Genomic DNA, 21,772 nt, shown 5'->3' with positions numbered 1-21,772 from the left:
AGGTTTTTGCCTGTCTCTGAGTGGGTCACCACTGAGATTATGGCTCTGCTTGGTGGTAGGGTCAGCCTGTCAGTGAGTGGAGCCACCGCTGAGTTGGATGGTCCTTCGGTCACTCATAGGGAGAGGTCTAGGTACTGCCTGATTTTTAGAGAGGTCTTTACTTAAACAGCACCTCAATAAAGGTCGAAACCGGTCTGGGTAGTGACCCTTTCCATAATACATAGCATTATACATACCCATAACGATATGTGCTTTGCATTATCGGATACTATGGCAAGTGATCAGAACTTATACTACCTTTACTACGAATTGCCCCAGTCCTGAAAATATTTCAGGCACAAACTATATTTGCTTACACTTGGATAAAGGATTAAATCAAATATATAATTGGTAGAGCATGGTAGACTGTTGCATAAATTCGAGAATATGGATTTGGATTATAGAATATTAGCATGGATAAGAGGTTGACTGACTGACAAATTTCAAAAAGTGGTATATGGGGGGATGTGAGTCTGCAAGATTTAATATCACCATATACCAGTTGCCAGCGGTGTACCACAAGAATCAGTGTTTGGTCCACTGTTATTCAATCTATACATTAATGATATTGGGATGGATTTGACAAGCGACATAGAGCTATTGTTATACCCTGATAAGTTGGAACATAAAATATTTCATCTTATCATTGTATAACGGAGCAAACATACAATAAGAAACATTATACCATGCTTGCCTCTTGAGTATAAAAATAATGCATTGTAAATATATCAAATATTTCATACTGTGAGAAAACAAATAAGTATGCATTTTTACCACTCACCAATTAGTTAAATAATAGTGGAAGAGTAGACCTGTAGCAAAGTTTAATAGAGCATTGTGTACTAAGAGATTATGGGATGTTAGCACAAGTTCAAGATGGGGGGGGGGAGGTGAAGTCCAAAGGTCACAGAGCAGCCACACGAAGGAGCTGTATGCCCCAAGCAATTACGTGCCTTCAGTGCACATGGGATATAACGGAGAAAGCTGGACACTGTGACGTGAGCCCATGTGAGTGCGTTGGGTGGACATCGCGGAATGCGAGAATCGCCGAGAAAGAAAGGTGAAAATATAAGGGTCTAGCTCCTGAAAAGAGGCTTTTTGTTCCTGGATCTCCTGGTGTTCGTCTCGCGGTGTCGTGAGCAGGTGAAGGATGGCAGTGTCTCCATTCCGGAGGGTTTTGATAGAGGCAGCAGTGGAACTGGACACAGTATCTCTGCGGAAGGAATAAGCCCGGCCGTCCATAGAAAGCCAGATTGGAGCACATAGACATTTCGTCTAAGGAGAGGCAGATTCCGGGAGACCCTTGACGCGATGCAGAACCAAGGATAGATAAGTACACTATTTGTATTTTGTTGATTGTGAATGAATTATTTGTGCCACATTATTAAACCAAAGGAAGGAACATTAATGATAATAATTAGGACTGAACTGCAGTGATCTAGAGAGAGTTACCTTAAAATCTTACTGTCTCCTATTGTGATAGAGTTACGTAATATGTTCTAGGAGGTTAAGAATGTGTTTAAAGTAAGGAATTGCTATCAATGAAGGGATTGTTAAAGATATAAATGCTATCTTGTGTGGTTTGATTGAGCTACTAAAAAATAGAGAGTTATTGTGATAATCATGCATGATTAAGGTATCTAAGGGAAAATATAAGAAATCTTACTTCAGAGATTTACAGTTTAATCATGAGTATACTTATATTATTGTATTGTTCTAATTCTATCCTAACTGTCAGTAACTCCTTTAAGGTGGGAATTAAGCTTATTGTATTGTATGTACAATACAATAAGCTTAATTTGGGAACAAAATTTTGGGAACAAAAGCAAGGTTTATCTAATAAACCTTGCTTTTGTTCCCAACTAAGACTATCTGTGATTTCTGGAATCCGATGCACCGCTTATAAAAAAAAAAAAAAAAAGTATTACGAACCTAGGCCGGAGACTAGAATAAGAATAGATTTTGGCCACGTTTGCATAATTACATGGTATCACTTAAGTACTGTCTTGAGATCACCTCTTGATTGACAATATTGTTTAATCTAAAAGCGCTAAGTGGTGCAGCGAAATATAAATTCTTAGTGTTTTTTGAGGGGTTGATCTCAGACAATCTGATATGCTGGTATTGGCTCGATCTCAAGGCAATTCCTTTGTTCCCCAGATGTACCACGTGATACCCAAATGAGAGTTTAACAGGGATTTGACCCAAAGACTAAAGGATAGATACATGAGTAGCAACTACGACACAAGACTATTTACTGATGATGCAAAGATAGGTAGGGTAATCAGGAATGCTGTTGATATGCAGTATTTGCAGAATGATTTGAATAGGCTTGAATTGTGGTCATGGGAAAATGGGTGTCAGTTCTATGCCAATAAATGTAAAGTCATCCACTTTGACATGATTAGATATACAATGTCGTATTATATTGGTGGGATTAACCTTGAAGAAACTGATGAGGCTAGGGAACTTGGAGTGTTATTAGACAGGAAGTTGAAGTTCAGGGACCATGTAACAAAGATTGCAAATACAACTCAAAAGATAATTGCAATGCTGAAATGTAAAGATAAGGATGTCATTTTGCCTCTTTACAAGGCCATGATAAGACTTGACTTTGACTATTGTGCACAGGTCTGGTCTCCTGGGTTCCATTGTGATTCTGATATACTGGAGAGAGTGCAAAGGAGAGTCTTAAAAATGATATCAGGATTATGGAATGCTTTAGAAGGTAGATTGAGAATTTGTAGACTGTAGATACTACAGTCATATCATCTCTCTTTCTCAAACAGGAGAAAAGAGGGATCATATGATTAAGACTTACAAACTCCTGAAAGGGGTCATACAGGATTTCAATTGATGAAATTTTTCAATTTATTGAGGGTGGGAAAAGGACAAGAGGGCATCCTGAGATAGCTGAGAATGAATGCTGCTATGAAGGTGGTGAGGGCTAGATTTTTCTCTTATAGGATGGTGTATGATTGGAATGGATTGCCATTGGATGTTGTTGAGTGCAAGCAGTGTGAATGAATTCAAGAATAAGTATGATAGCTGGTGCATGTAGTATGTGGTCTCCCTCGATGAGTCCCTGACTCCCTGGAGGTCTCTCTTAATAATAATAATAATTTCTTGTCAAGTATGAGATATATTGTAAAAAGTGAATTTAATAATATGCTGAGATATTATTTTACTTCCTGTGTATGAGAAATATAGGCCTTCTGCATTGATTTAACCTTAATATCGCAGTAATCAGATTATCTGAATGCAAAATCATAGCAGGTATCCACCAGGACACCTTCTTATTACCTCTGCTTTGCATTATCTATGTGACTGATATCCCATGCACAGTTGCTACCACAATGGCTCTTCCTACTGACCTTGAGTAGCAACTGAAAAAGTGCGAAATGCAATCTCGGAACTGGAACGATGATTCAAAAAATGTTTAAAAAAATAGTATTCACAAGAAGATGAGCATCACTGGAGGGCGAAGTGGTCGTGTTTGCCATCCCATGGCAACCTGTAGTCAAGTGCAACTAGATAAAGGGCTTTGCTGCTTCATGTCTCATGTCAAGAAGCCAATATTCCTGAGATCAGAACTTTCCTACACAAAAGTACCACAAAATTCTTTGCAAATACTTTTGTCCACCCTAGCTCAGGGGTCGGCAACCTGCGGCTCCGGAGCCGCATACGGCTCTTTGAATGAATAATTGCGGCTCTTTTCGTTATTAAACGATCTATCTAAACACAGAAGTAAAAAAGAAATTTTTTGTAGGTCAAATGACCCCTAACCATATGCCGATACTCAAAAACGTCAGTTTACATTGGGCGCGATCAGCCAGGCAGAGCGCTACTTTGTAGCGAATGGCGATCGCTACGGTAGCGCTACTATCCTGCAGTTGGCTCGGACACATTTGTGACGTCCTGCTAGGAGCACATGTAGCGTTACGGTAGCGCTTGCCTGTCTGAACGCGCCCATTGTCTTCGCATATAGTGCAGGTGTGGTCTGTAAATCTGCTCACTTTGTTAAAATAAGTAAGTGCTTTGTAGTGGACGTTGCAGTGCTTTCATTTACTGGTGATTGTGTTAGGTAACGTGAGTATTGTAACATTAACTTAAATATTAACAAAATAAAAATATTTTTACCATATTTAAAATGTCAGCAAAGAAGAGAAAGATAGAAAAAGAAAATCGGGAGTATAACAGTGAATGGACCGAAACCTATGCATTTGTAGCAAATACATCAGGATTTCCATTGTGTTTAATATGCCATGAAAAGCTTTCAAACAATAAAAAATCAAATATACAAAGACATTTTTTAAATAAACACGATACATTTGACAAAGCATATCCATGGGGAGATGAAAGAAAAAGGCAGTAGAAGAGCTGCAACGCAAAGTAAACCTAACTAAATGTTCATTTTTCCAAATGGATAAAAAGCATCAAGAAATATATCTATTGCTAGTTTGTGGCCACTCAAGAAGTTGCTAAACAAGGGAAACTTTTTACGGACGCGAATATGTGAAAGTGTTTTATTAAAATGTCCGAATTTCTCTTCTGCGATTTTAAAAACAAAGCGGAAATAATCACAAAAATAAAAGACATGCCATTATCTGCTAAGATTGTAAGATGCTAAGATTACTGCTAAGACAGAAGTATACAAATGGCAGAAGATATAACAAATCAGCAGGTTTCAGATCTAAATTCAACACCAGGATTCTCCATTGCCTGTGACGAATCATGCGATGTGGATGACATTGCACAGATTGTACTTATTTGTAGATACGTAAACTCTCAAGGATCTTGGGAAGAATTACTCGATATACTGCCACTTACAGGACAAACTCATGGAGAAGACATTGAATCTGCTGTTACCACTTGCTTGTAAGGTAAGGTAAGGGTCTTAATATTAAGAAATAATATCTATTGCGACCGATGGGGTGCCGAGCATGAAAGGTACAAAAAGAGGTTTTGTTTCTTTATTTAAAAAACAAATTTTGCATGACATGTTTTCCTTTCACTGCATAATCCATCAAACTTTTCCAAAAGAGATAACAGTAGTGATGGATTTGGTTGTAGAAATTGTTAACAAAATAATGGTAACACCGCTACATCATCGGAAATTTTTTGAACTTCTTAAAGAAATCAATTGCGAATATTCCGATCTTCTTTTGCATAACAGAATAAGATAGCTTTCCAGAAGTGCGGTGTTGATGCAATTTGCCACCTGCCTTGGCGAGGTTAAGTTGTTTCTAAGACAAAAGGACCTTGAATATGCACAGTTAAAAGATATTCATTGGTTATAAAAATTCTACTTTATAGTGGATATGACTTCCCATTTAAACGCACTAAATAAGAAACTACAGGGAAAGGGAAATACAGCAGTTTTGCTTTTAGAAGTGATTTCGTTTGAACAAAAATTATATTTGTTTGCTAGACTTAGAGAAAGGCACATTATTACAGTTTCCTACGTTGAAGAAATATCAACAAGAACAAGCTGATGATTCCATAAATTTAACCTTTTTCAAAGAAATTGCGGTAAACATGCAATCTGAATTTAATGGGAGATTTGAGGAGTTTAGAAAGAACAAGGCAACTATGTCATTTTTATTGCGACCGCTTGAAATTAATCCTGCCGAATTAATTTTTTCACCTTTTGCTGGAATTGATGAGGCTGCATTTCAACTTGAGTTTGAGCACCTGAAAACCAAGGATTTGTGGAATTCAAAATTTAGAAATCTTAAAGCTGACCTTTAGAAATCTTAAAGCTCGAGGAGTTGGAAAGACAAAAATCTACTCTTGCAATACAACACAAATGGTCGGAAATAGAAGATCTTAAAAAGCAAAATCAGATTGTATTTGGCGCGTGAATTCTTTACCGGACACTTATATTCAGTTAAAAAAATACGCATTTGGACTTCTATCGATTTTCGGATCGACATATTTGGGTGAGCAAATATTTTCTAATATGAATTTTATTAAAAGTAAGTTGAGCAACCAATTAAACAACGTGAGTCTTTCATCATGTTTGAAAATGAAAATTACGTATTCGCCACATATTGAGAAACTATCCGAAGAAGTTCAACAGCAAAAGTCGCACTAAAAAGATATTTTAAATTAAAAAAATTAAAGAAATTTTTTTTTTTGTCTCTTTATTTTTCAATAATTTACTGGTGCACCTTTTCTCTCAACTCGTATAGCAGACACTATATAAAGCTCTTATCATTACAATGTTGGTATTATTTGGTCTACCTACTCACTGATGAGACCCTAAAAAGGATTGAAACCGGTCTGGGTAGTGATCCCCCCGCCTATAATACATAACAACATACAACTCCCAGGAGTTGTGTTTTATATTATGGGAAAAATACTAAGAAAAGTGATTGGAGCTTTCTCCACCTCTGCTACTAGTTAGCCAGTGTTGTACTACCGGGTGTTTGCTTACGCTTGGATTCGCCGAACCTTTATAGCGTGCTATATTCAGCATGAAACTCTACGATTCCTAGCTTATAGTTTCTTGTTTGGCTGTGAAACGATGTAGGATTCAATATTCCCTTAATTTAAATAATTTTTACATCTCCAAAGTGATCAAAGAGTGAGCCTTTTGGCTTTTATTTTTCAAAAAAATAGGTGTTATACATATGATTTTATAAGGAGAAGGAAATCTTTATTTAAAAAAAATAAAAAAATCACCTAACGTCTTTTTATTCCTGTATACGGGGAGTAGGCGAGGACATTTAGCCCTATCTAACTTTTGGAGACTGAGTGGGCAGTTCAATCTCCACTGGTACCAATCAGAGATAGATGGCCCAAGGCTATCACTAATTAAACGATACACAGTGAAGAGAGACGGCTCAAATGTGCCGCCATCTCGTGGTCCCTAAGCCTAACACAATATATTTAATGTCTGAAATAATGTGGGTTCTACGGTCGATTTTCTTGAGTTTACGGGACGAAAAACCCAAGTTTCCGGGAGGAAAAACCGCTTGCCCGTGACAGAGATCGACTAACTCTGGAACCGGTCGAAAAAAGGCATATAAAAATTTCCTCTAGTCGCTCGCCGACTAGACTCGAAACCAAGTCTTCCTTCGTGCGGCCAAGCGCCGAGGTGTGCAAACGCCACATCCACTGAGCTACACAGACTAATCTTTGTTTTATTATTATTTAATATTTTAAAATATCATATGATTTCATGTTTTTTTTTTTTTTATGATTTTATGTGACGTGTCACCACTGTGTTTTACAAGTATGATAACGTGTTACTATAAAAAAAAATAAATAAAAAAAATAAAACGTGCGGCTCCCTAATTTTTTTTTAATAGATATAATTTTAAAAATGGCTCTTCACTCCAAAAAGGTCGCCGACCTCTGCCCTAGCTCATTAATCTACACTGAGCATGACCCTGCCCTGCAAAACATGATGTCCCAAAACCATACTGAACAGGTAAGTTTTTTTTTAACTAATTACCATGATAATTAATACTTAAGGAATTGACAGCGTACACTAGAAATATAAATTAAATCAACATTAATATATACTTTCCGATATTTCAGCAATGTCACGTTGCCATCTTCATGGGAACTTAAGATAAAGACATGTGCACGCAAGTACTACATAAGATAAAACGAGAAATGAAGCAAGGAAGCTGCCGTTTTCCTAAAGTCCTGATGGTGCCCCCTGGCGAGTTATATTAGGTGTTCTTGGCCTTTTTCCTGAAGTTCTTCTGATGTATGTTTCCCAAATTTGGGGCAGTCTCATGCATCTAAATTTGTTGAGGTTTGGCGTGTTCCTAAGGGCTGAGGCTGATTCCATGAATAGTATTTCATTATTGAACTTGCTGCGGTGTATTACTGTGACTTTCTTCCACCTTATTCTGTGGCGAGTATCCAGAGCATGGTCTGCAAGCCCAGAGTGGCTGCACTGGTGAAATCGGATGTAGTCCTTGTGTTCTGAGATTCTGATATTTGTTGTCCTGCCTGTTTGGCCAAAGTAGGACAATTTACGGCTGCAAGGGACCTGGTATACACCAGGTAGGTCTAGGGGAAATGGTTGGTCTTTAGCGTAGTGGATAAGGGATGCCAATTTTCTATATGGTCTGTAACAAGTGGTCTGTCAAGTCATGTTTTTAGGATTTTGTTGATTTTAGAAAAACAGTATCTTCCTCGCTTCATTTCTCATTTGCTGTTATGTAGTTCTTGCGTGCACGTGTCTTTATCTTAAGTTCCCATGAAGATGGCAATGACGTTGCTGAAATATCGGAAAGTATATATTAAAGTTGATTTAATTTATATTTCTAGTGTACACTGTCAATTCCTTAAGTATTAATTATCATTTTTAACCAGCGTATAAGCCTTTCTACAAGCTTACTATCATCCACGGAGATTCCATCGCATGCAAGGCGTGCGATGGAATCTCCATGGTATACGGCAAACTGGAGCTGAAGTTATCTGGACAACTGAATCGCCTTACCTTCCTAAAACGCTGCCGGGATAATCAGATAATCCCAAATTGTGTAAAATTTAAGCACCATTTCTGTTCACAAAAAGCTCTCCGTATCTATAACTAGGCGAGCCAGGCTTTACCACAGGAGCAAATTAAAGCTACACGCGGTTCCCTTGCCGATGTAAACAGACCTATTTTAACGCTAGAGATAGAGCTTTCAAATACACTAAATCACAAACTTTGGTCAATTCTATATGACATCTCGTGCATTGCAGCAAATAAAGAATTCGAAAGACTGAGTCGACATAACAAGTTTGATAAATTTAAAAAGAACTCTACGTCCAAACCAACACTGTAGTTAACCTTTCTTCAGTTATCTTGAAGCCTGAAGCACTCAACATTCTGTCACGTGGTCACAACTTCGGCATTGCTCCTAGGAAATTACCAGCCTAGGAATTAATGATCCAGATCGAATGCGGGATTCGCCAACTTCCAAACCACATCACCAACAATATTAGATTGGATGTAGCTTGTGTTCTCACAAAATCAAAACCACCAAAAACCAGCATATCCATTAGTGAATACAAGTCTCTACAGGAAATGAAGAAAAACAAAGAAATAGTTATCACCAAAGCGGATAAGGGGACGCCACTGTGGTACTCAATCATACTGACTGCACAGGTAAGCTTAAGGCTTTACTTTTAGATCGAGCTACTTACCTCCCCATTGAATACAATCCCACCAACTCACAACTTAGAAACTCCATAGGCTCCTTAAGAAGATCACTTCTTGGCCTATGGAGATTACTAATAGACTAAAATGATATCACTCTAGACCCCCCCCCCCCCCCCCCGTATATATGGGCTCCCGAAAATACATAAAGAAAATGTGCATATACATCCCATAGTGGATGGCATTGATTCCCCCACTTACAAACTAGCTAAATATTTAGCTAAAGCGCTCTCACACTATACTGCAACACACCATCACACATAAAAAACTCAGCCCACTTCAAAGCCAGTATAGAAAACCTTACACTCCAACATGATGACATAATGGTCAGTTTTGACATCTCCTCCTTATTCACAAATGTCCTCCTCAAAGAAACCTTAGAGCTAATCCGAGCTAAATTTCCTCCCGATATCTCATCTCTATTTCAGTTCACAATTTCAGTTCATCGGCTATTTCATTTGGCAAATAGAGGGGACAGCCACTTTCCCCACCCTTGGCCAACTTCTTTATGGAGACTTTTGAAGAGAAAGCCTTAATTTATATTTCTTACCTAAACTACTCTGCCCCACAAATTCTACCATATAAGTTCGCTACATTGATGACGTGTTCGCTATTTGGCCGCATGGCCTGGATACACTCCTCTCCTTCCTTGACACACTTAAACAACCAACACCCTAGAATCAAGTTCACCCTGGAAAAAGAGGAAAACAATAGCCTCCCCTTCCTAGCCACACTAGTCACCTGCCAACCTAATGATACTTTGGTTTTCTCAGTTTTTAGAAAAAGCACCCATACAAGCAGATACATTCACCAACAATCCCCTTCCCTCTCACAATAATATGGAGTCATTAAGACACTATTCATCAGGGCTAAACTAATCTGTTCAAATGACCAAACCCTTAACCACTAAACTAAATCACATTCTTAACACTTTATCAGCCAATCACCCCCCCCCCCCCAAATCCAAAAAATACTAAAACCAGATATCCACAACCCACCTCCCCCCCCACACACACAAAAAAGATTACTCTAAATTCATCACCATTCCCCACATCCAAGGCACCTCGGAAAAAATTACCAAAATCCTAAAAAAAAACGTGACTTGACCTCGTGTTACAGACCATATAGAAAATTGGCTTTACTTATCCGCTCCACTAAAGACCAACCACTTCCCCTAGACCTACCTGGTGTATACCAGGTCCCTTGCAGCTGTAAATTGTCCTACTTTGGCCAAGCAGGCAGGACAGCAAATATCAGAATCTCAGAGCACAAGGACTACATCCGATTTCACCAGTAGAGCCACTCTGGGCTTGCAGACCATGATCTGGATACTCGCCACAGAATAAGGTGGAAGAAAGCCACAGTAATACACCGCAGCAAGTTCAAATGTAAAGACTATTCATGGAATCAGCCTCAGCCCTTAGGAACGTGCCAAACCTCAACAAATTCGGATGCATGAGACTGCTCCAAATTTGGGAAACATACACCAGAAGAACTTCAGTCCAAAGGCTAAGAACACCTAATATAGCCCACCAGGAGACACTATCAGGACTTTAGGAAAACGGTAGCTTCCTCACTTCGTTTCTCATTTGCTGTTATGTAGCACTTTCGTGCACGTGTCTTTATCTTAAGTTCCCATGAAGATGGCAACATGACGTTGCCGAAATATCGGAAAGTATATATTAAAGATGATTTAATTTATATTTCTAGTGTACGCTGTCAATTCCTTAAGTATTAATTATCATGTTTAACCAGCGTACAAGCCTTTCTACAAGAATAACTCATTACTAGAACTATAAAATTGGTGAGCCAAAGGTACAATAATATTCAAAGGCTATTGTGGTCTTAATTCTTGTAGATATATCTCATCTGCTTGTTGTTGGTGCCTGCATGCACATGTCATAGTTTTATGTTTCCAGAATATGACACTGTAACATTGCCACAATATTGGAAGGTATTGATTAAAGTTTTTTAATTAATATTTTTGTGTATGTTGCCATTTCGTGAAAAAAATTAGTCTATTGTGATCTATCATGGACAAGAATATTGTGGTCTATTATCTAGGATAGACCACAATAGACTTGGAATACCATTCTTAATAAAGGTTGAAACTAACCTTTTTCATAATACTTATGTCCAAAAGAAAGTGCACTTTGTATTATGGGTTGGGTTACTTATGCAATTAATTTGAAATCAACAGCTCTATATACAAGTAGATTAGCCATGAAGGAACATGCAAACTTTGTTTGCTTATATGGGTAAATTGTTAAAACAAGAATATAATTTCTTGTGAAGTACAAGATATTATATATAATCAGCTGTTAAAGTGGATAAATGTTGATGTTATATAGCCTCTCTTGATGAGTCCTTGACTCCTTGTAAGTCTCTGATTATAATAAAAAATAGCCTCGTTTTATCACTGTTAGTACATATTATCATTCTCACGCATTTAAATGTCATCTTGAAAACAGTAGGTCTCTGGCATTTCAAATGCAATTAAGAAACCTAATGAGAAAAGATGTGATGTGTGTGTGTGTGAGAGACTTTTTTTTTTTTGTCATAGTAACAGGTATCCTTACTATGAGACTTTTAATTTTTGTAAGTTTGTTTTGTATTGGGAAAAGGTATTTTAGTTTAATTTTCATACTTTTTTTTTGACAAGCATTATAAATTCAATTAGCTATACAGGCTTTCAAAGCTCTTTTACAAACATCCAGACATTATGCAAGATTTGAACTGTTTTTTAAAAACAGGTTCAAATCTAAACAAATTTAAATTCAAATTTAAACAGATTTTTAAATACTAAGATACAAAGACAGTTAAGTTTGCAAGTAGTGATAAGTTGCTAAAATATGAAAAAATTATAAAACATAAGATTTTAAATATGTGGCAGCCTTAAAAAAGTAACTTAATCTTTAAAAATGTTATAAGTGTGTAGCCAGCCAGCTTTCTATTATTGTCATTTGTAGTGCTTGTAATTCGAAGACAGTCTTCAAATTATGGCAAAAATAGAACAAGTATTTACAGCCTCCCCTTCCATGTTGCCAATAACACGCAGCTGGACATAGCCAACATTCTGAAATCTGCAAAAACGAATCTATCCTATGCTGAACTCGCTGCACTTAAAATGCTATCATTATATCATAGAGCAGATAAGCATAATATTATGGCAGTACTTGATCACCCTGAGTATGATTGAAAAATGTTAATCTTACTCAGAGATTTGATCTACTTACCACTTAATTGATGCTGATCCTCCCAAAAACAGACAAAAAAAAAAAAAAAAATTAAATTAAAGGGCAATCCAGAAATTATATTCCTGAAACCATCTAGAAACTTAAACCTCATCCTAGGCCTCCCCAGATTTATGGATTACCTAAAATACTCAAACAAAATATACATCATTGAGACTCATAGTAGACAGTATTAGTTCTGCTTACAAATTGGCCTAAGAGCTATCGCTCTCTCATTACAGGCCACACTTTCTCCCATATTAAAAATTCTGGTCATTTCAAATCGTGTTTGTCGTGATCCTCAATAATACAGATATTATGATGAGTTTTGACATAACTTCCCTTTTCATTAATATATCTCTAAAAGTAACTTCAGAACTTCTTCAGACTCTTTTACCTCAATATAGCAGCCTTATTCACTTTTACAATGAACTCTATTTTACATGCCAGGGTATGTAAAACCCTATAAGCATATTGAAGCACAGCTATGTGCTCCTCACCCTCTCTCCCTCCCTCCCTCCCTCCCTCTCTCTTTCACACAAATCTTATCATGGAATGTTTTGAAAATACAGCCGTAAAAAAACTGTCCCTTTTAAACCCACAATATGGCGATACCATGGAGACAATATGTTTTCTATTTTCACATGTGTAAGGGATATGTTTGAAATATTTTAGCACAATTCAATAGCTAAACCTGAGTATCTGTTTCACCATTGAAAATGAAAACAGTAACTGTCTGCCCTTCCTTGACACTCTTGTGATTTGGCTGCCCACTAGATTAGCTATCTACAGAAAGCCTACCCATGCTGGAAGGTATATTTATCATCTCTCACATCATCTCTCTCTCTCTCTAGCAATATGTTGTTATCCAAACCTTGGGATTGTACTAGGACTATTTGCTCTGACTACACTAGTCTCACCACAGAAATCAATCATATTGGGACACTTTTTTAGCCAATGGCTTTCCCTCTTCGTGAAATCAACCAACTCTCTTACCCCCCACCACCTACACACACACACACACACACACACACACACACACGCAGAAAATTCTGAATCCAAAAACCCATTGCTATTTCCTCTATCCAGGGCTCCTCAGAAAAAATTTCACTTGTTCTAAAAAGTATAACATACAACCTCTTTCAAGCCATAATAAAAACTAGCTGTCCTTATTCATTTACCAGATCATCTAAATCATCTAACTGTCTTGCTTTGGACAAACAGGATAACAGGTAACATCCATGCAGAAAAACATAGGAACTATGTCCATTACTTGTTCTACAACCATTCTGGGATAGTAGACCATGCTACAGATATGAATCACTGGATTTAAGTAGGGAAAAACCTCCCTATTATACGGGAGGAGCAGATATAAATCTGATAGACTATTCTTAGAATCTGCCTCAACATTACAACATTCTCCAAATCTTAACAAATCTTTGCATCATCGTGAGACCAGCAAATTTCCATCATCATACCTGTAGGGACACCAATTAGGACTATAGGATCTTGCCATTCGAACTTAGTCTGTATAATCTGCCTGTTTGCAGTTACTTTAATGTATTTCTTTGTGCTTATGAAGATGCCTTGGTGACTAAGGCAAAATATTGGCATAATGATTTATGCCAATATTTTGTATTAAATATAACTATAGATAATAAATACTAACTAAACTAATTTAGTTAGTATTTATTATCTATAGTTATATTTATATCAACTAAACATCAATGTGGGTCTGTCTTTCCTAACAATATTTCTTTTCTGTCTTTTTTAGTATTCAGGCGGAGTGTAGAGTGAAAGGAAGTATTCCTCGAATAGAAGAAACTCACCAGAAGTTGCAGTCTATTGCTTTAAGGCTCACATCAGGATTTAGTAGAATGGAAAGGTATCTTCAGCTTTTGGCAGAACCATGTAAGCTTTCTTTTAATTTACTTTATAACTTCAGGCATGATTGTGTAGTGTTATGGCATTGCTTTCTCTAAAATCTTAATGGTTTCCTTAATGTAATTTCTTTCCCTATACTGTGATCTATCCCTTCCAGAATTTTCTAACCTTAAACTCTGAATCACCCTTTTGTAATTTCTCTATGAAAGTGAAAATTAGCCACCAACTAAGAGTGAATTCTCTAGACCTTCTTTCTGGGGCTGTCTCTTTTTCAGACACTGACAAATTTGTTTTTTAAAGCTGTGCCAGTCAGAGTCCTAGGACAGAAGAATCCTTGTTCAGAGAGACCTTCCCAGAATCTTAATGCCTATTTTATCTTACTAAAGTTCTACAGCGTTTGTAGAATTCTTGGCTTGCAGTCTTGACATTAGTGTTCTAAATTCCCCTTTCTTATTCCCCTCGCATAGGTTCAGATTTTATGAGTGTAAGTTGGTCTCATGCTCAGGCAACACTGAAGTTTACATAACAAAACATGTTTATTAGGATCTTAGAGTACTTACAATTAGATTCAAATACACACAAGAATTTAATCAATTAAACACTAAATCCAACTGGCAAATACAAGTGAACATTTTAATAAATAATCAACAACTCTATCCTCCAAGTTAATCAATGATACACATAACATTCACAATACAAAATTTTAAATCAGATTCTATCTACAATTCTAGCTCCTCACATTAATTTGGTCACACATATGAGCATAAGTTTTCAGACAACCAGTCTAATGAAAACACCAATAAATTGCTAAGCATATGAGTCATTCAAAGATCCCTAAGTATCTGTCCATAATTTCCTTTCCACTAGAAACTGATTCGCCTTTCCTTCTGATACTATTGGAAAATAAGTAAGAAAGTTCTCTACGTTACCATCACTGTGTCTGATTACCATCTCTGTCTGATCCGTCTTCTTTTGTTGGGTAAGACCCTCTACTTCCATCAGGTTGCATCCACGTGGTGTCACCTTGTTCATCTGATAAGGCCTTTCTCTGCACTTAGCGATGCTAGCATTCATCTCCATCCTTTTTCGGGTCACTATGGTCAGCGTTCTCGCCTTTGGGAAATAACTTTCCCAAAGGCCTCATTCCGGTAGAACTTCTATCGAAGGCCGAAAACAGTAGATGCCGACATCTCTCGTACTGCCCATCCAGTACCCATCAAGCATTCATGGGGAAGAGCTCACCGTCCGACATCGTAGCACTTTCTTCTATTGGGCAGCAACCTCAGGTCCATGCAATAATAGGAACAAAACTCGAGAGAGCTTGAAGCTCGCACGAATCCTTACTTATTCTATCTCCGTTGCGCCCTCTTTTTCACTGTAGAAATCTTCACACGGCACTTTCCCTTGTGCCCTTAAGTTGTTTCATCATAACTCTTCTCTTTGAGGAGCACTCATTTCAAGGAATGCGAGCTCAATTCGCCTTCTATGTAAGACTTCGCCTCAGGCATTACGCTAAACTGGGTGGCTAGCACACGACCCTTGTACTTTTGTTTATACTGGATATACATTTCACATAGAATACATTTTGATCGCTACAACTTACAAAATGGAATTTCTATTTAGACAAACAAATTTATTTTTCCATTGTATTTCACATTAAAGTTATTCATTTATGCTCCCTTTTTACAATTTGTTTCCTTACTATAGTATAAGTATCTTTTAGTTGTTATTTTATTCTTGTTAAATCTTGAATGAAATAATTTTAATGAAAATTCCTCATTCAAGATCTAACAAAGGTCCTCCCTTTTTCTAAAAAAATTTTTTTTCCTAACAAAATTTTTTTTCTAAGCTATCCCTCAATTCTCTGGGGATGGGCCTTAGCGCGTATTCTCGTCTGGGCCTTAGCGCGTATCTTGATAAGGTTGAGCACACGGTTTCTTCGCAAACTGATTCTCCTTCTCCCTTCTGATCCCTCTGAGCTTGCTCATCTTCGTGGTTTATGTCCGAGAATTCTCTGTCTGATGTATCTTGGAAAATATTCACTTGAGGAAAGTTGCCCCTCCTTCCCTTTGATGCTTACTTACTTCAATGAGCATGCCTTGGAATCCATTCTAATTTTGACTTCCTCTTTCTCTTGATCTTCTCTTTCTTCCTCAGATGTTCTCAAGTGAATCTCCCAAACAGACTAGCCTATCAGATCTGCACTTGTATAATTTCATTCGATTGGAATGTACAATTATAGGTTTTTCTGGGAGTGCCCTTTCTCTTATCTTGAAGGTCACTGGAGATAGCTTCTCCAGAATTTCAAAGGGCCCCGCAGCACCCCTTCCAACCCCCCCCCTTTCTTATTTCCGGTGTTCTGCTCTAATAGGACCAAGTTCCCCAGCTTCAGATCCTTGTATTTTCTTATCTTGTTAGCGTATGATCTGGCACATTGAGAACACGTTGCTAGATTCAGCTACTAGTTCGTGTGCTAATTTGTTTTCCCTGATGAGGTTATTCAGATATTCGTCTATATCTGGGAACCCTATGCTAGCCTTGGAATTTCTGAAATCATTGGGGAATAACGGCTCGAAACCGTAGAGCACAACTGCATAGGCCTCCTTAGTAGCAGCATGGAAAGCAGTCCTGCATGCAAAGAGGACGTGTGTGCAAGGTGGGTGTCCCAGTCTGACACCTGCCCTTCTGCTAGCTGGGAGAGAGTGTGTTTTAAGGTTCTGTTCATTCTCTCGCACATCCCATTCCCTTGAGGATGGTATGGGAGTAGTGAACAGCTTTTTTATCCCCAACAACTTACAGAGTTGTAGCATCACCTCAGCAGTGATGCTACAACTCTAAATTAGTGCCTAAATTAGTGCCTTGGTCAGATAAGAGGGTTTGGGGTGTTCCATATTTTGAGAAGATCAGCTTGAAGAATTTGTTCGCTATGGTCTTAGCTGTCTGATCCTTCATGGCTGTGGCTTCAGGAAACCTTGAGAACATATCTATTATAACAAGTATATACCTGTTGCTCTTCGAGGAGGTGAGCAGTGGCCCCACAATGTCCATAGCCACAACCTGAAAGGGGCATGAGTGGAGCGGGAAAGCTGGAGAGGAGCCTTGCCAGTGATGTTAGATTTCTGTTGGCATAAGTGGCACAAAGACACATTTGCCTCAACATCATCTTTCATTCCTTTCCACAAATACCTATCCGTCACCCTCTTCCATGTTCTATGAATACCCTGGTGTCCAGCCAGGTCCGAGTCATGAAACGTGTATTGCACCCAAGGAATCATGACCTTCGGAACTAGAATCTTATTCTTCCATCTTCCCATGGCATCTTGTTTTGACAACAAAAGACTATCTTTATCCATGTGTATAGTATCATAGAATAATTGATTGTCCAAGAGGCTTTCCCCATCTGATAACCTCTTGTGCACCCCCGCACCCACACATCGGATCTAATTTCTGGGCTTCAATTATCTCAGGCTTTCCTCAGATGGGGAAAGCCTCTTGGACAATCAATTATTCTATGATATATTCCAGGTCTGAAGTTGGAGGGGGGGGGGGTGAGGGCTCCTCTCCCTTTCGACCACTAGTATGGGGCTGATATCCTCCCTATTTGTGCAGGAGTCCTTCTCAGGGTTCAGATCTAGTGACCTAGACAGGTAGTCGGCCACTACATTCAACTTCCCTGGAATATAGCTTATCTTGACATCAAACTCCTGCATTTCTAGGGACAAGCATATGATTCCTTGATTTTTGTCTTTCATAGATGATATGAATGATAAAGGCTTGTGGTTGGATCTTAGGACAATGTGTTGCCCCAGGAGCATGTACCGGAATTTCCTAATGCTGTATATAATTGCCAGAGCCTCCTCCTCGATCACTGAATAGTTCTTTTCGGAGGAAGATAGCCTTCTGCTAATGAAAGCAATCAGTTTGAAAACTTCTCCCTCTGCTTGCTCTAGTACAGCAGCAATAGTGCCATTGGAGCATCAGCGACAGGAAAAAATGTTTGCCCAAGCTTTAGGATACGTAAGCACCAGTGACATGGTCAAAGCCAGGTTCAGAGCTTGGTAAGCACTCTGCTGTTCCCCCCCTCTCATGTGAATTTCGTCCCCTTTCTTGTTAGCCATACTATGGGCTCCATTAGTTTGGAACACTTGGAAATAAATTTCTGGTAAAAGTTGACCATTCCTAGGTATCTCCTAACTTGTGGAGGGAATCACCGTGGAGGGGATCTTTGCATTCAGTATGGCAATTAAATTATCCTTGGAGGGAATTATCCCTGCCTCATTTACCACATGTCCCAGGTATTCTACCTCTTTCAAAAAGAATTTACATTTCGAACACTAATGATAGGTGGGCCCTGCTTAGTCTGCCCAAAACCTTCACCAAGATTTCCTTGTGTTCCCTCAAGCTGGATGAGTAAATTAGCAGATCGTCCTGGAAACACAAGACTCCTTTACCTAAAATGTCTGTCAGAACAGAGTTCATGAGACTCTGAAAGCTCATGGCTGAATTTCTCACCCCTTGGGGAAGTCAGCACAGTTGATATTTTTGCCATTTGGTGGCGAAGGCAAAATACCTCCTGTCCTCCTTCCTGAGGGTGATTTGAAAATAGCCAGAGTTCAGATCTAACTTCGAAAATATTTTTGCTCCTTCCAGACCAATCAGTAATTCCTCAATCTTGCACACTGGGAAATCGATTGGCTTGGTAAACTTGTTGACTTCCCTTAGATCTAGCATGAACCTCGGGCTACCATTTGATTTTTCCACTAGGATGAACGGGCTGTTCCAACCCTGGAATTTGACTTTTCAATGATTCCCGCCTTCTCATACTCTATCAATAACTTCTCCAAGCCATCCAGGTGCTTTAGGGGAGTCTGGTATTGTTTCACATATATGGAGGGTCTCTAAAGTAACCTGGACTGCATGCTCAACCACGTTTGTGCAGGGCAGGGAACCAATCCCTTCCGTGAACACCTTGGGATATTGTTTGTAGATAGACTGGAAAAATTCTCTGAGTTCTCTTTTCTCATAATCAGAGTCATACAATTTCATGGCATCGTGTATGAGTCTTTCCTTCCACTCATCCTGGTCTTCCTCCACTTTACTTACATCAATCTGCATAGCTTCTCGCGTTTTTCGCTTGTTGTCAAGACTGTACCCAGGTTGGGAGATTTTTCCACAGAGGGATAGTGATTGATTGCTAAAGTCACACACGAATTGATGTCTCTCCAAAAAATCCAGACCAATATAATCTGGTTGCTCAGGTCTGATAATTCAGGGAGGACTATCACTTCCTGAGTAAGGTTCAATGGGAAGCAAGGTATGGATATCCTCACGATGGCCTTGGTGGTGGAAGAAAGCTCGACCTTGGCAATCCCCACGATCTTATATGGGTGTTGTAGCTCAACTAGATTATTGGCATTCAATGTGTTGAGCTTCCTAAACAATGAGTAGGGAATTACTGATACATGGGCTCTGGTATCTAATAGTAAGCTGCATGAAGTTCCTTCTGCGAATCTCTCCACTAGGGTAAGTGGTTTCCCACCTTGTACTTCTGCTGGTCTCACGCTCTGAATTCTACAGAATTTGCCTTTGCCTAGCTCCCTGTCGCTATCTATTTACCTTGAGTCACATGAGGCTTCCCCTCTTTCCTTCTCCTCCCCACCCTTTTTTTTCCTGATCTCAGAGCAGAACACAATGTTAGAGCTCTCATTTGGAACCGACTTGTTCTCGTCTTGCTGGGGGGGGGGGGGTTACTTTTTGAACATGCGACTCTTCTAGCATCAATTCCCTTAAGGAAGTAGCCTGAGCCATGTGTCCGAATAATCCCTCTTCTCCTGGAGAACTCGGAGACAGTATCTCCTTAAATTTTGCATAACTCGGGGTCCTCCTTAATATAGTCAGCGAGTTGAAAAGGTCCCTTGCTCTCCCTATTAATTTGCCTCACAATAGTATAAGGAGCTGTGGATCACTCCATAGGCCAACCCTCCTCAGCCACGTTCTGATGTACTAACCTTCTTCAACATAGTTGAAGAAGGTTAGTACATCATCAGTGTCCTCTCCAGAAAATTGAGGAAAAATCTGCTGGGGGTTTATTGTCTGGAAAAATTCCAAGTCATTTAATTCGGAGCTCGACGGGAGAGACATACTTTCACTTTAGTCCACAAGGATACACAAAGGTAATTTTCTCAAAAAATTTTCCTAATAAATTCCTGATTGCTGGGCATGAAACCACGACCGACTCATTGTGATTGATCCAATAAACTTAAATTAATGGAACAAACCATATCTTACAAGCTGTGGCATTGTTACGACGTTGCTTTCTCTAAAATCTTAATACTTTCCTTAATGTAATTTCCTTTCCTATACTGTGATCTATCCCTTCCAGAATTTTCTAACCTTAATCTCCGAATCACCCTTTTGTAATTTCCCTATAAAAGTGAAAATTAGCCACCAACTAAGCGTGAATTCTCTAGACCTTCTTTCTGGGGTCGTCTCCTTTTCAGACACTGACAGATTTGTTTTTTAAAGCCGTGCCAGTCAGAGTCCTAGGAAGAAGAATCCTTGTTCAGAGAGACCATCCCAGAATCTTAATGCCTATTTTATCTTACTAAAGTTCTACAGTGTTTGTAGAATTCTTAGCTTGCAGTTGTGACTCTAGCATTCTAAATTTCCCCTTTCTTATTCCCCTCGCATAGTTTCAGATTTTATGAGTGGTAAGTTGGTCACATGCTCAGGCAACACTGAGGTTACCTGAGCGAATACAAGTGAACATTCTAATAAATAATCAACAACTCTATCCTCCAAGTTAATCAGTGATACACATAACATTCACAATACAAAATTTTAAATCAGATTCTGTCTACAATTCTAGCTCCTTCACATTAATTTGGTCACACACATGAGCATAAGTTTTCAGACAACCAGGCTAATGAAAACACCAATAAATTGCTAAGCATATGAGTCATTCAAAGTTCCCTAAGTATCTGTCCATAATTTTCTTTCCACTAGAAACTGATTTGCCTTTCCTTCTAATTCTATTGGAAAATAAGTAAGAAAGTTCTGTATGTTACCATCACTGTGTCTGATTACCATCTCTGTCTGATCCGTCTTCTTTTGTTGGATAAGACTCTGCACTTCCATCAAGTTGCATCCACGTGGAGGTCATGTTGTTCATCCGATAAGGCCTTTCTCTGCATTTAGCAATGCTAACGTTCGTCTTGATCCTTTTTCAGGTCACTATGGTCAGCATTCCCGCTTTAATTGTTAGTTTTAAATATGTGACCAATGCAAATTGTATCCTACCACACCAGAATCTGACTGCTGTGTACCTCCTGTACCTCTAGTTTGTTTTGACAAGACATGTGAAGAATACTAAACAACTTACACACTAAAAAAGTTTCTGGTCTAAATGACATCTTTCCAATTGTACTCAAACATTGTGCTACAGAGT

At 38.6% G+C, this 21,772-nt stretch overlaps 1 protein-coding gene across 1 annotated transcript in view; it reads left to right on the top strand.

Annotated features, from left to right (window-relative positions):
* The window catches only part of LOC150097388 (protein phosphatase 1 regulatory subunit 21-like), a 505,584-nt gene that overhangs the window by 295,719 nt on the left and 188,093 nt on the right, over positions 1–21,772 (top strand). Inside the window, exon 12 of the mRNA XM_090407251.1 lies at positions 14,216–14,352. Coding sequence (XP_090263377.1) covers positions 14,216–14,352 — 137 coding nt within the window. The remainder of the gene's footprint in view (positions 1–14,215; positions 14,353–21,772) is intronic.

This window comes from Typopeltis vanoorti, chromosome 17 (genome assembly GCF_054136105.1).
Source record: "Typopeltis vanoorti isolate ZY-2024b chromosome 17, IOZ_Tvanoo_1.0, whole genome shotgun sequence".
NCBI classification, from domain to species: Eukaryota; Metazoa; Arthropoda; class Arachnida; order Uropygi; family Thelyphonidae; genus Typopeltis; species Typopeltis vanoorti.
Note: the sequence above shows the minus strand (reverse complement) of the source record. Positions and strands in the feature narration are given on the sequence as shown.